Source organism: Pipistrellus kuhlii, unplaced genomic scaffold (assembly GCF_014108245.1).
Source record: "Pipistrellus kuhlii isolate mPipKuh1 unplaced genomic scaffold, mPipKuh1.p scaffold_m20_p_19, whole genome shotgun sequence".
NCBI lineage: Eukaryota > Metazoa > Chordata > Mammalia > Chiroptera > Vespertilionidae > Pipistrellus > Pipistrellus kuhlii.
In genome coordinates this window covers 11,211,774-11,226,486 of record NW_023425504.1, presented here as the reverse complement: position 1 = coordinate 11,226,486, position 14,713 = coordinate 11,211,774, and the positions used below count along the sequence as shown (strand labels likewise).

Sequence of the window (14,713 nt, the reverse complement as noted above, 5' to 3'; positions counted from 1 at the left end):
CATGTGAACAGTTGTACCAATAGATATTTTACAAGGCTATTGGAAGGTATAGGAAGACTTGGTGATGGTTTCAAATAAATTATTTAATGGGTAAAAATAAAATAGGTCATTATTAACTTCTGAAAAACAGAAATTATACAAAAAGGAAATATAATCATAATAAAATTTTTGACCCATCAGTGAAATATTTGTGTAATCATAGTGATGCCAACATTAAATTGTGATATAAACTATATTGGGAGAATAAAGGAGAGGGAACTTGTAAGAAATTTTCATCCTCATATCTATAATAATAAAAGTGTAATATGTTAATTAGACCAGATGTCCTTCTGGACATCCTTCTGGACTACCTTCCAGATGAAAACAAGGCTGCGAGGGAAGCCCAGATCCAGGTGCCAGAAGGAAGCTGGCAGCCAGGGGAAGGAAGGCCTACTCTTACACGAATTTCATGCATTGGCCCTGTAGTACTATAATAAGATGCCAGTATTTTAATTACATTGAAACAAAAGAAAATAATGCATTCACCACTCTTATTCAAAATAGTACAGTAAGTCCTAGCCACAGAGATCAGAAATGAAGAAGAAATAAAAGACATTCAAATTGTAAAGGAGGAAGTAAAACTCTCATTATTTGCAGATGACATGATATTGTACATAGAAAACCATAAAGACTCCACTGGTAGAAAAAAGCAGATTAAAAAACCATTAAGCATATAGAAGAGTTGAAGGACATGATCAACAAAGTTGGCCCAATAGATATAGAACATTATAAATAAAAATAAAAAATACATACTCTATGCAAATGCAAATGAAAAATTCACCAACATTTATCATATAATGAACTCTAAAGCAAGTCTTGAATTGTAAAAAAATGATGGCAGAATAGACAGACTGGTTCCCCAGAAGGGAATGAAATGAAATATACAAAGTCATGCAAAGGAAAGGTATGAATCCAAGAATACTGTACCCATCAAGGCTATCAATCAAAATTGAAGGTGAAATCAGGAGCTTCACAGAAAAAAAAGGACTAAGGGAGTTTATTACTACCAAACCAGCAATGCAAGAAATGCTAAAGGGGCTGCTATTAAAAAAAAAAAGAAGAAGAAGAAGAAGAAGAAGAAGAAGAAGAAGAAGAAGAAGAAGAAGAAAAAGAAAAAAAGAAAAGAAAGAAATAGGAAGTGAAGAAGGAACACTTGGATAAAAAATAAAAATAAGAACAAATAAGTACCTATCAATAATAACTTTAAGTGGAAATGGATTAAATGCCCCATCAAAAGACATAGGGTAATGGATTGGATAAGAAAATAAGACTCATTTATCTGCTGTCTGCAAGAAACCCACCTCAGAAAAAAAAAATGCACACAGACTGAGGATGAAGGGATAGAAAGAGGTTTTTCAGGTGAATGGAAATGAAAAAAGAAAGCTGGGGTAGCAATACTTATATCTGTCAAATTAGATCTAAAAGTGAAGGACATAACAAGAGGTAAGGAAGGCCACTTCATAATACTAAATGGGGCAATCCAAAAAAAGAAATAACTCTGGTAAGCATATACGCACCCAATACAGGAGCACTCAGATACATAAAAAAAAACTCCTGAAGGGTATCAAGGGAGAGATTGACAGCAATACAATCATAGTAGGAGACTTTAATATCCCGCTATCACAATTAGACAAATCCTTGAAACAAACAAACAAACAAAAAATCAGCAAAGAAACATCAAACCTATATGACTCATTAGATTAAATGGAATTAATTGACATAGTCAGAACATTTCACCCCAAAGCAGCAGAACATACATTCTTCTCAAGTGAACATGGATCATTTTCAAAGATAAATTATATGTTGGGACATAGGCAAAGTCTCTTCAAATTCAAGAAGATAGAAATTATATCAAGCATCTTCTCAGATCACAGAGGCATAAAACTGGAAATCAACTACAGTAAAAACAATCCAAAATAATCAAACACATGGAAACTAAACAACATACTATTAAACAATGACTGGGTTACCAGAGAGATCAAGGAAGAAATTAAAAAAACAACAACAACCATATGGCAACAAATGACAATGAAAACACAACAATCCAAAATCTATGGGACATTGAGAAAGCAGTCTTGATAGGGAATTTCTTAGCACCACAAGCCTACTGCAAAAAATAAGAAAAAATGGTAATAAATTACTTAACCCTACAACTCAAAGATTTAGCAAGAGAGCAACAAGAAAAGCCCAGTGTAAGCAGAAGAAAGGAACTAATAAAGATCAGAGTGAAGATAAATAACATAGAGACCAAAGAAAAAATACAAAAGATAAATAAAACCAAGAACTAGTTCTTTGCAAGGATAGACAGGATTGATAAACCTCTAGCCAGGCTCACCATGAAGCAAAGAAAGAGGACCCAAATAAACAAAATTGGTAATGAAAGGTGAAATAACAACAGACCCCACTGAAATACAATGGATTGCTAAAAAATACAATGAACAGAGAGAAACCAAGATGGTAGCATAAGGTAAACACATATACTGCGGCCTCACACAACAATTTTAAAACTGTACCTGGATGACAGAGGGGACTTTGTTTAGAGTAGGGGTGTCGAACTCAATCAGAGAAGGGGCCAAAATCTAAAATCCAGCCTAAATCGCGGGCCGAATGGTTTACTGAACAGTCATAAACTGTCATTGTGATGGAAACGCAGCGGAGTGCAGTGATGACAGCCTACAATGGATTCAAGACAGTCTCTTCAATAAATGGTGTTGGGAAAATTGGACAGATACATGCAAAAAAATGAAACTAGGTCACCAATTTACACCATACACAAAAATAAACCCAAAAGACTCCATCAAAAAACTAATAGACTTAATAAATGAATTCGGCAAGGTAACAGGATACCAAATTTATGCCAAGAAATCTATGGCCTTTTTATACACCAATAGTGAACTTACAGAAAAATAGACTAAAAAAGCAATCTCATTTATCATTGCACCAAAAAAAAATAAATAAATAAAGATACCTAAGAATAAACTTAACTAAGAAGGTAAAAGACCCATACAAGAAAACTACAGGACACTGAAAAAAGAGTTAGAGGAAGATGTAAACAGATGGAAGCACATACCATGTTCATGGATTGGTAGAATCAACATCATTACAATATCCATACTACCCAAAGCAATCTATAGATTCAATGCATTCCCTATTAATATACCAATGGCACATTTAACAGACATAGAAAGAACTCTCCAAAAATTCATCTGGAATAAAAAAACACCCTGAATAGCCACAGCAATCTTGAGAAAGAAGAATAAATTAGGTGGGATCTCAATACCAGATTTCAAGCTGTATTACAAAACAACTGTTCTCAAAACAGCATGGTACTTGCACAAGAACACACATATAAATCAATGAAATAGAATAGAGAATCCAGATATTGACCCAAACCATTATACTCAATTAATATTTGACAAAGGAAGCATGAACCTACAATGGATTCAAGACAGTCTCTTCAATAAATGGTGTTGGGAAAATTGGACAGATACATGCAAAAAAATGAAACTAGGTCACCAATTTACACCATACACAAAAATAAACTCAAAATGGATACAGGACTTAAACATAAGATGGGAAACCATAAAAATACTAGAGGAATCCACAGGCAGATAAATCTCAAATATATGCTGAAAGAACTTCTTCACTGATACTGCTCCTAGGGCAATGGAAGCTAAAGAGAAAATAAACAAATGGGAGTACATAAAATAAAAAGCTTTTGCTCAACAAAAGAAACCATCAACAAAGAAACAAGAAAGCCCACTGTAAGGGAGAATATATTTGCAAATGTTATTACTGATAAAGGTTTAATCTCCAACATCTACAGGCAACTTACACAATTTAATAAAAGGAAGATAAGTGATCCAACAAAAAAATGGTCAACAGACCTAAATAGAATCTTTTCGAAAGAAGACAGAAGGAAGGCCAGGGGAGACACATGAAAACAAAGTTACTATTTATCTGAGAGATGAAAATTAAAACAAAAATGGGGTATCATCTCACACCTGTCAGAATGGTTACCATCAACATATCAACAAATGACAAATGTTGGTGAGGATGCGGAGAAAAAGGAACCCTCTTGCACTGCTGGTGGGAATGCAGACTGGTGCAGCCATGGTGGAGAACAATATGGAGTTTCCTCAAAAAACTAAAAATGTAACTCACATTTGACCCAGGACTCCCACTCCTAGGAATATATCCTACGAAACTAGAAACACCAATCGGAACGGATATATACACCTCTATGTTCATAGCAGCACAATTCACCATAGCTGAGATTTGGAAACAATGTAGGTGCCCATCAGCAGATGACTGGATCAGTAAACTATGGTACATCTACACAATGGAATACTAAGCTGCCATAAAAAAGAAGGAATTCTTACCATTTGTAGCAACCTGGATGGAACTGTAAAACATTATGCTAAGTGAAATAAGCCAGCCAATGAAATAAAATACCACATGATCTCGCTTATATGTGGGTAATAAAGAACATTATAAACTGATGAACAAAAATATAGATACAGAGGCAGTAAAGCATCAAACAGACTGTCAAATTACAGCAGGAAGGTTAGGGAGAAATGGAGAGGTAAGAGATCAACCAAAGGACTTGTATGTATGAATATAAGTATAATTGATGGATGCAAAACACTGTGGGGTTGAGGGCATATATGGGAGTGGGATGGGGAGGGAAATGGTAAAATATATACACATATAATACTTTAATAAAAAAAATGGAAAAAAGAAACAAAAAAAAACACACCTAGGGTGTGGGCCCAGGTGGAGTTGCTACAGGTGAGGGATTCACCTACTCAGCAGATACTGCAGGAAAGCTGGACAGCAGCTGGATGGCTTGGCTTCCTATCACTATGGGGCACACTAAGATTTAATCATGAAATTCCAGCAAAGGTAGTCAGTTACCTTTCCTGAGTTTATGCCAACATTTGGGCCAAATTGAATACAATAGATAAATTGATCTTGAGATGGCCCTTTTAATAAGCATAGAGGATTTTTGAGGAGAAAAATTCTATTTCAATAGAGGTTATTAAAACTGAAAGGATTTCTTTCCCTTCCACTAGCCCATTTGTTACAGTTTGTCTCCGCCAAGTCACAGGCCCACCTCCTTCTGTGCCCACACCTCATTGTCCCTCTGATAGACAGCAAGGACTTTTGGCTCTGAGAGAAATCTCTGACCTGCCTCAGCAGGAAGTAGCTAAAAGAGCCCACCGGCGTCCATTTTCCCTAAAAGAATTTAGAGCCAGGATCCTTGAAGTAATATATTAGAGAGACAGATATAAGCAGAACAAGGATGATGGGCCAGATAGCACTATCAGATGTAATTAAGTTTTCCATCTCTACCTATGTGAGACAAGGGGACTCCCCAGAAGCAAGAGGGAGTGAGGCTGCAGATGAAGCAGCCTAGTAGGCTGCCCTAAAACCAATGGGGCTTTTTCAGATTCTAGTGAATTTTTCAAACTCTGACCTACCCACCTCACCAGCTAACATGGAAACCTAACCTAGAAAACCTGAAATCCATAACCAATCTTTACTCAAGTTCTTACAGGCTTTACAGTCCAGCAAGAAAGCTGATCCAGTCCATCCTTCCACCCTGGTGACTCTGTTTGGGTAAAGAAATTTTCCACACAAAGACTGACTCCTACCTGGAAAGGACCACCCCCACAGCAGTCAAGGTTGACAGGATCCCGATGTGGCTTCATCATATTTGGCTTAAGACAGCCCAGGCAAAATATAGAGACCAGGACTTTTTGGACTCTCTAAAAATTAGTCCTGGCCCTCAAACAGGGCCCTTATTTTATAAACAGGCCCACTGACTTTATTTAGCAGATAATTAATTCTATCAAGTTTATAGTCCTCCTGGGTCAATATAACTCCCTCGCTAACAATGATCGAAAAGTGTCAATGATTTGACTCATTTACATAAAACCAGTGGGGAATGTTAGAGAGTGGAAATTTAAAAAAAATATATTTTATTGATTTTTTTTACAGAGAGGAAGTGAGAGGGACAGAGAGTTAAAAACATTGATGAGAGAGAAACATTGATCAGCTGCCTCCTGCATACTCCCTACTGAGGATGTGCCCACAACCACATGCCCTTGACTGGAATCCAACCTGGGACCCTTCAGTCTGCAGGCCAACACTCTATCCATTGAGCCAAACCAGTTAGGGAGAGAGTGGGAATTTTTTAGCACTACGGAGGCTGTGGAGTATGCCCCAGATAGAGTTGTCAGTGCTGACACCAGGCCAGGCCTTGAGATATGGTCTCATGGCTCCTTCCCAGCACATAGGCCTTCTTTTATAGAACAGTGTCAGCTTTCTGATGAACAGGATGACCCTTTAAATAACATGGTCCTCAATGGCATGACCCTGACAATGCTTTGGAAAAACTGTTTACTTACTCTGCAAAAACAAGATGTGGTAAATTGTTTTAAAAGCAGTCTTGCACAAAGGGTTGGGGCTTCTCTCTGGACTACCTGCGTAGAGAATGGCAGAGCAGTCTCCAGCTGGCTAATAAAGGCTCCCTAAATAAAAAATAAATAAATAAAATAAGGCAAGTCTTAAATTTCAAAGGATTAAAATCATAGAGTATATTATTTGACATCAGTAGAATTAAGCTAGAAACCGGTAACAAAAATATAACAGGAAATTGCTATTTGAAAATTATGTAATACACCCCAAATAATCCTGAGTTCAAAGGAGAAATAAGTGTACAGCATACGGAATATAGTCAATAATATTGTAATTAGTATATATTGTGCCAGCTATGATGATCCAAGGGTGAACCCGAGGTAACTATGCTTAAGTATAACCACTAGAATTTTTTTTTTAAACTGAGCAAAGATTCCAGTTGTCACACACTGCAGGGTAAATAGACACTACATAATTAGTCTAAGCACATCAATAAAATACTATTTAATGAAGAAGGAATATGCAAATTGAACATCACACCATTACAAAGATGGAGGTGCCCAGAGTGTAGGTGGGGTTTCCGTAACAAGCATTAAGGAGCAATCAGCAGGGACCTGAGCCTGTGCTCCCCACCCAGTGGGGCTTCACAAGGGACATTGGGCCACACCCCCAACCCAGCAGGGCTTCACTGAGACTTCAAGGTGCACCCCTTGCTCTGATGCCAGGCCAGGGGGCCCTCAAGTTGTGCCTTCCACCCTGACATCAGGCCAAGGTACTTGAGGGTGCACTGGGTGACCTGAGGCTGCATCCCCTGCCTGGTGCCAGGCCATGGGATCTAAGGCTGCACCCTCTGCCCTGCAGGGCTTGACAGGGGACCTGAGACTGCTCCCCACCAACCTTGCAGGGCTTGTCAAGAGCACTGAGGCTGTGCCTCTCACCCAGTGGGTCTTGACAGGAACCTGAGGCTGCTTCCCCCTGGCACCAGGCCAGGAGACCTGAGGCTGCTCCCCATGCCCGGTGGGGCTTGATATGGGTGGGGCCGACTGGGTCTGGGTCTTGTGTAATTTTGAGGAGCTGTGGGTGGGTAGGGACTTGACTCCAGGTCCCATGGTGTGCCCCAGACTGAAGGAGGAAAATTTTCATATACATTTTATTAATTTTCTTTCATCTCTGACACTTCTAGTATAGAGAAAGGGAAAATAGCAATATTAAAATATTTCCTCTAATTAATTCTCTTTTAATGTGTACAAATTTCATGCACCAGGCCACTAGTAAATAATAAATATTTAAAAAAAAGAAAAAGAAAAAAGACATAGCCCATAGAGAGGAAAAACCAGCTTATATGCATTGTTTCTGAGAGGGTCTTGATATAGATGTATTAATAGTACATAAATATTTCAAATAAACTATTATAAATATGTTTGAATAACTGAAGGACACCATGTTTAAAGAACTAAAGGGGGGGTGAGTGGGGAAAGGTCAATAGGGAGGAAAAGGAGGCATATGTAAAACTTTCAAGACTAAAGAATTAAAAAAAGAATTAAAGGAATGTATGATGACAATGACTCATCACATAGAGAAATATTAATAATGAGATACAAATTATAGAAATAAAGGAAAATTTGGTATTTAAAGGTGTAACAAACAAAAAATACTCAACAGGCTTAACAGTAAAAAAGAATGAAGAAACCTGAATACCCTCAAAGGCCTGTTAGATACCATCAGATACACCAGATATGCATAATGGGAGTTCCAGAAGAGGAGGGGGGGGGGGGGGATGACATAATTATTTGAAGAAATAATGGGTAAAATTTCTCAAATTTGATGAAAAGCTTTAATCTACACATCCAAGAAGCTCAAAGAATTCCAAGTAGAACAAAGACAAATATATTCACAGCTAGATAGATATTAATCAAACTGTTCAAAGCCAAAGAGAAAAACTTGAAAACAGCAGGAAAAATTACCTATCATATGCAAAGGAACCACGATAATATTAACAGCTGCCTAGTTATCAGAAATAATGGAGACAAATGTAAGCAGCCAGGTGCCCATTAATAGAGGAGTGGATTAAAAAAACAACAACAACTTGTGGTACATATGTACAGTGGAATATTACTTGGCCATAAAAAGGAATAGAATCTTACCATTTGCAACAACATAGTTGAACCTAGAGGACATTCTGATAAATAAAATAAGCTAGTCATAGAAAGACAAATACCATATGATTTCACTTATATTTAGAAACTACATAACAATATAAGTAAACAAAAAACAGAAACAGACTCATAGTTACAGAAAACAGGCTGATGGTTGTCAGAGGGGAGGGAGGTTGGGGACTGGGCAAAAAAGATGAAGGGATTAAGAAGTACAAATTGATAGATGCAAAATAATCACAAGGATGTAAAGTATAGCATAGGGAATATAGTCAATAATATTGCAATAACTATGTACTGGCCACATGCCCAGATTGCGGGCTCAATCCTCAATGAGGGTGTGCAGGAAGCAGCCAAATGATTATTCTCTTTCACTCTTGAACTCTCTGAAAACAATAAAAATATATTTTAAAATGTTTTTAAAGAAGGAAAGGAGCAATGGAGACAAGAAGGCAGTGTTATGACATGTGCAAGGTGCTGGGTGGGGGGACTGCAGCCAAGAATTCTAGAATTCAGTTCACCATGGTAACAGCACATATCAACACTTTCTTCTCCCCAGCTGTGGGTGACTCTTCAGGTCTTCTGCTCTAAGACGTGCTGATGAGAAGGGCGTGGAGAGGTCTCTGACTTAACACAATGGGTGACAACTATGAAGGTATGAGCATTGAACAACTAAAACTGGAGTTATTGGAAGAAGTCCATAAGAAAGACTTAGTAAAACTCTCAATAAATGAACTAACATACAAGAGAGCAGAACAGAAAGCCAACTTCATTAAAAACAATGAATGGAAAATTCGTTATGAGATACAACTTGAAATGAATGATCACCTGAAAGAGCAAATAGTTACTCTGAAAGAGAAACTGGGAAAACTCAGTGCAGAGCCTTCAGATATACAAGGTACTATTCAGGTCTACAAGCAATTGCCAATGAAATATTTAGTGACATTACTTAGAAAGCTACTCCAAGAGAAAAGGCGTCTTGAAAATCAAGTGAAATACTATTCACGTAAAGTGGAACAAGAATCGAGGGCTTGCAGAAAGATAAAAAATGAACGCCAAAAACTCCTCGATGACCTATTTCAGGCCTTTCGCTTATACGAAATGTCTAGAAGACAACATATGGATGAATTTCATAGAATAAGAGAGTTTCCAATGGAAATTGGAAGGTACAATACAGTTAATCAGAAGAGAGAAAATGCCAAGAAAGGATCAGGAAAAAAGAGGGGAAGATCAAACCTTCTTCCAAAAATCAAGCCATGATTCAAGAATTGGATAGGTTTCTATTTCTTCCTTTTTCATTTGTTATATTCACACTGTGAAGTTAATATTCAAAACGTTTTTTTTCAGGGAGTGAAATAGATAAGAAAGAGCTATTAAAACTCTTTTGCTCATCTTTCAGAAGTTTGTTCCTTCATCTGTGTGAAAGTAATTTTCATAATTTGGTTTAGTTTCAAAAATTATTTTAGAAAGTAATTTTGATGACCCTAAAATTATAATAGCAGTGTTTGTCATTCTTAAAATATCCTAAGAAATCCAAGTGAGGGACATTTAAAATTAACCCAATCATTGCAATAGTGTATTAGTAGCACATCCTATCATGGAGACTCCATCATTTTTAAGTGTTAGCTCTACAGGAGCTACTTTGGAATACTTTTCAGATGTTGGAAAATGTCTGTGTTAGAGTGATGGCATGCATGTTGGTGGGGTGCTATAAAGAACAGAAATGGGAGACACTAAGATCTTTGTTCTGTCATCAGTTTTGCCACTTCTAAACTTCTGACTTTAAGTAAATAATTTGCTTTGAATCATTTTCATCATTCATACAGTTGGGAATATTTACCTAACTAGTTCCTTAAGATTGCTGTGCAGATCAAGGATACTTACTAAATATTTATTTACTTGGTTATACTAGTGACAAAATTATATCTAGTTCTAAGCTCTAAAGATAACTTGTCACGTGAGGTTTTGTAAGAAAACTAGAGGCCTAGTGCATGGATTCATGTATGGGGTGGGAGGATCCCCTCAGCCTGGCCTATGCGCTCTCACAATCTGGGACCAATCGGGGGATATAGCAGTGCACAAAGCCGCAGGGAGGAGCCCAAGCAGAGGTCAGGCACCACACTGCTCCTGCTCATCCTGGCCCACTGCACCTGCCACCACTCTGTAGTACTGTGGCAGAGCCAGGAGAGGCTCTCGCCACCACAGCTGTGCTCACCAGCTGTGAACCAGCTGAGTGGCACTCCCCCTGTGGGAGCACACTGACCACAAGGGGGCAGTTCTTGTGTTGAGCGTTTGCCCCCTGGTGATCAGTGCACATCATAGCAACTAGTTGACTGGTCACTATGAGGTAGGGTAATGGATATCTAATATCCAATCTTTTCTGTGCACACAAGGCCAGATTTCCTTGTTGGAAACCTGTTCAACTACCTATGCAAAAGGTTTTCACACTTGTGTGTGAGCTAAGGCTCAGTACATTATCTTCCTAGAAGGTACTATTCAAAGTCTCCCTTTGAGTTTTGCAGGAAAGAATTCAGTCACAGTTCTTGACATTTCTAGCATCAATAGGCAGGTAGTAAAATTCTGTGAATGTCTCTACATGCTTGCCTGTCCAGAGGCTGATAATCACTCAATTTTATTGGCTTTCTAGAGTTACCATATCCATCTACCACCATCACATATTCTTACAAGTTCTGGTTTCACTAAAAAATTATCCCATATGAATGCATGATATCATCCTGAGGTTTGCATTAGATTGAGTTCCGAATTTATTCCCTCCCCTCTTCCCTCGCCATCACAGACATTATTCTGCTACAAATTTAGAAGACATATTACTGATGACTTAATTTACTCACTTTTATTTTTTAAAAAAGATCCACTTCAACAGGTCTTGTGAAAATAGTAATTTGCTGCTATAGTAATTTCAAAGTATATTTGAAGGTAGCTGATAGGGATACCACCCAAGAAGACAATTTGTATAAAGCAAATGTCTTTGGATTTTTTATTTAGAATGCACATTTTTACTTTATAACTGTAGCCAACTTGATTGTGTAGGCTACTGAAAAGGCAAAATTGTGTATAATATAAAACTTTGGAGAAAAGGCCATTGATATCTGTTTTGGGAATATATTATAGATTGCTTTCTGGGAGCAGCAGGTAATATTAATAATTATGACTTTGCTTAGGCTAATACTGGAATTAACTTGCACATTGAGCATCTATCTATCTATATAAAAGGCTAATATGGAAAGTGTCCATTTGGGAGTTTGACCAGGAGACTGGGAGTTTGGTTGCTTGCTATGACATGTGCTGACCACCAGGGGTGGCGCTGAATAAAGGAAGGCCCTGAATGGCAGCGGGCATTTGAAGAAGGGAGACCCTGGCCGGGCCCCAATCAGCCCTGATTACTGTCCAGGCCTAGGGTCCCTACCCATGCACGAATTTTGTGCACCAAGCCCCTAGTGTGTCAAGAACATGTTGGGTAGCCGAAACTGGTTTGGCTCAGTGAATAGAGCATCAGCCTGCGGACTGAAAGGTCCCAAATTCAATTCCAGTCAAGGGCATGTACCTGGGTTGCAGGCACATCCCCAAAAGGAAGTGTGCAAGAGGCAGCTGATCAATGATTCTCTCTCATAGATGTTTCTATCTCTCTATCCCTTTCTTTTCCTCTCAGTAAAAAAAAATCAATAAACTATATTTTTTTAAAAAGAACATGTTGGGTAACTGAGCAAGGAGCCCTAGTCTAAGACTCTTAAGAGGCTCTTTAATATACAAGTTACCTGCAAAGTCTTGAGCCCTCTCTTTGTGACTGATCTATCAGACTTCCCACATAAAATGAGAACTTTCTCACTTTGACAGGCTGCATACCAACTCTAAAGATGCCATCACTTGTGAAATTCTCAATATCTCTTTGCAGTTTTCTTCTAAAATATGCCCTTTTTTCCCCCAGTCATGGTGGAATCTGGACTTCTGTATCAACCCATCCATTGCATATTTTGGGGCAATTTGGGAGGCTTGATAGGCAGGGAAGAATCTTTTGGGTCAGCCATGAGAATGCATGGCTTCAGCCATGGTCTTTATCCTGATTGCTTCTAAATTCCTTTTCCTGGCCCACACCTTTCCCCTCCAAATCTAATGTCATGTAGAGCTGCCTATTTATCTTCCCCTTAATATCTAATAGGAACTTCACCTGAACTTATCTTGCTCACTCCATTCCAAATCCACTTGAATATTCTTTATATCAGTGGCTGATACAACTCCCATCCAGGCCCCAAACTAAGAACTTAGGAGTTGTTCTTGCTTTCTCTTCTCCACAGTCCTTCCCCAACTTCTCCAGTCCTTCCTGAATTTACCCTCAGATTGTCGCTTCTGTTCACCTACCTCTCTGTATCTTCTTTTCTACTGAGATAAAGTTTCTATCACCTCCTGTGTGGTCTATGCAAATATTTTCCTAATTGGCTTTCTTGCATGGAATCTTGCTCCCTGTTCCCATTCAACCTTCACAGAAGAAACACAGAAAAGTGTTGTTCTAATACACACATTTTAAGTTACTCCTTTGCTTAATGGCCACCATTGCCCTTAAGACAAAGTTTTAAAATCTTGCCTCTTTTGCAAAGGCCCAGTAAAAATGTGACACCTGCCAACCTTTCTAGCTTTATGTCATGTCTCTTTCCTTTTTTGTCTCTCAACTTCAGTCATGCTCTATTCTCAACCTCAGGGCATTCCAGGCTCTCTTAGTCTCTGAGCCTTTATTAGGACCCTCCCGCTGCCTAGAGTACTGTTTCACTTTCCTCTTTATCTGGTTACATCCTCCTCGTTATTCATGTCTGGATCAAAATGCCACTGACCCAGGACAATTCCTCTGACACTCCAGACTTTTCTGTTTTATGCTCTTCTAGCTCCCTGTTTTATGCTTTTCTAGCTCCCTGGACTTCTCCTTTTAGCTCTCTTCAAGCTATGAAAGCACAGTGGCATAGAAAATGTATTTATCTTTTTTTCCTCACACTATGGAATGCTTCATGAATTTGTGTCATCCTTGTGCAGCACTCATGTTAATCATCAATATTGTTTCAATTTTAGTATATATGCTGCCAAAGCAAGCAGAAGACATGTATATTTTTGTTTCATGTTGAAGTCATTATCACAGTGGTTAGAATAAAACAGGAGCTCAATAAATGTTTTCTGGGTGGTTGATTAAGCAGTAGCCTCATAACTGTCTCCCTGTCCTCTAAGTTCTTCCCCTTCCAACCTATTCTTTCAACTGCCATTAGAGTGATCACCTAATCCTAAAATCTGAGGCCCTGCTCCATTCAAGTCACTTTTGAGTGAAGAAAATAAATTCTCTTCCTCACATACAGAATGAAGTCCAAATGCTTTTCTATATGACATCAAGATCTTCTGTGATCTGTTCCCTATACTATCTGAACAACTTAACTTGTGTCTTAGTTTCTGCTTAGAAGAATAGTCTACATTCCAGTCAAATGGAATTGTACACTGTTACCTACCCATGCTGCATGCTTTCTAGCTTCCATACCTTTGCTTTTGGTAATCCATCAATATTCAAAGCCTTTTCTGTGTTCCTGCCTAACTCCCATATTGCCTTGTCTTCTCTGAAGCTTTTGTAGTTGCCCCTCCAAGATGGAAATGGCCACTGTTTTTCCTGACATACCCTACATTTTTATCTTCTTTTGACTGATCCCATATGTACAAACATGGCTCATTTTTTTCCTAGACTGCAAACTACAGGAGAAAAAAAAACCTGAATATTTTTTAAATATATATTTTATTGATTTTTTTATAGAGAGGAAGAGAGAGGGATAGTTAGAAACATCAATGAGAGAGAATCATTGATCAGCTGCCTCTTGCACACTCCCCACTGGGGATGTACCTGCAACCAATGTACATGCCCTTGATCGGAATCAAACCCGGGACCTTTCAGTCCACAGGCCGATGCTCTATCCACTGAGCCAAACTGGTTTTAGCAAAACATAGCTATTTCTTTATGGCTTAAAGGACTCAGGCAACACTTGAGGAGTGGGGTTTATTTGCAGACCTACCACTTGTTCATAACATTGTACTCAAAGTGTGGTACAAGGATGAAC

At 38.4% G+C, this 14,713-nt stretch overlaps 1 protein-coding gene and 1 pseudogene across 1 annotated transcript; one reads left to right on the top strand and one right to left on the bottom strand.

Moving 5' to 3' along the window:
• Positions 1 to 9,251: 9,251 nt before the first annotated feature.
• Positions 9,252 to 9,875, top strand: LOC118722138 (coiled-coil domain-containing protein 169-like). Its single transcript, XM_036443518.1, has one exon. The coding sequence runs from the start codon at positions 9,252 to 9,254 to the stop codon at positions 9,873 to 9,875; it is 624 nt and encodes a 207-aa protein (XP_036299411.1).
• A 3,737-nt stretch (positions 9,876 to 13,612) lies between these two features.
• On the bottom strand, positions 13,613 to 13,711 carry LOC118722238 (annotated as a pseudogene).
• Between the last annotated feature and the right edge of the window lie 1,002 nt (positions 13,712 to 14,713).

What these genes read in the sequence shown, in the direction of transcription:
- LOC118722138 (XM_036443518.1), top strand. Translation starts at nt 9,252, where the DNA reads ATGGGTGACAACTATGAAGGTATGAGCATTGAACAACTAAAACTGGAG.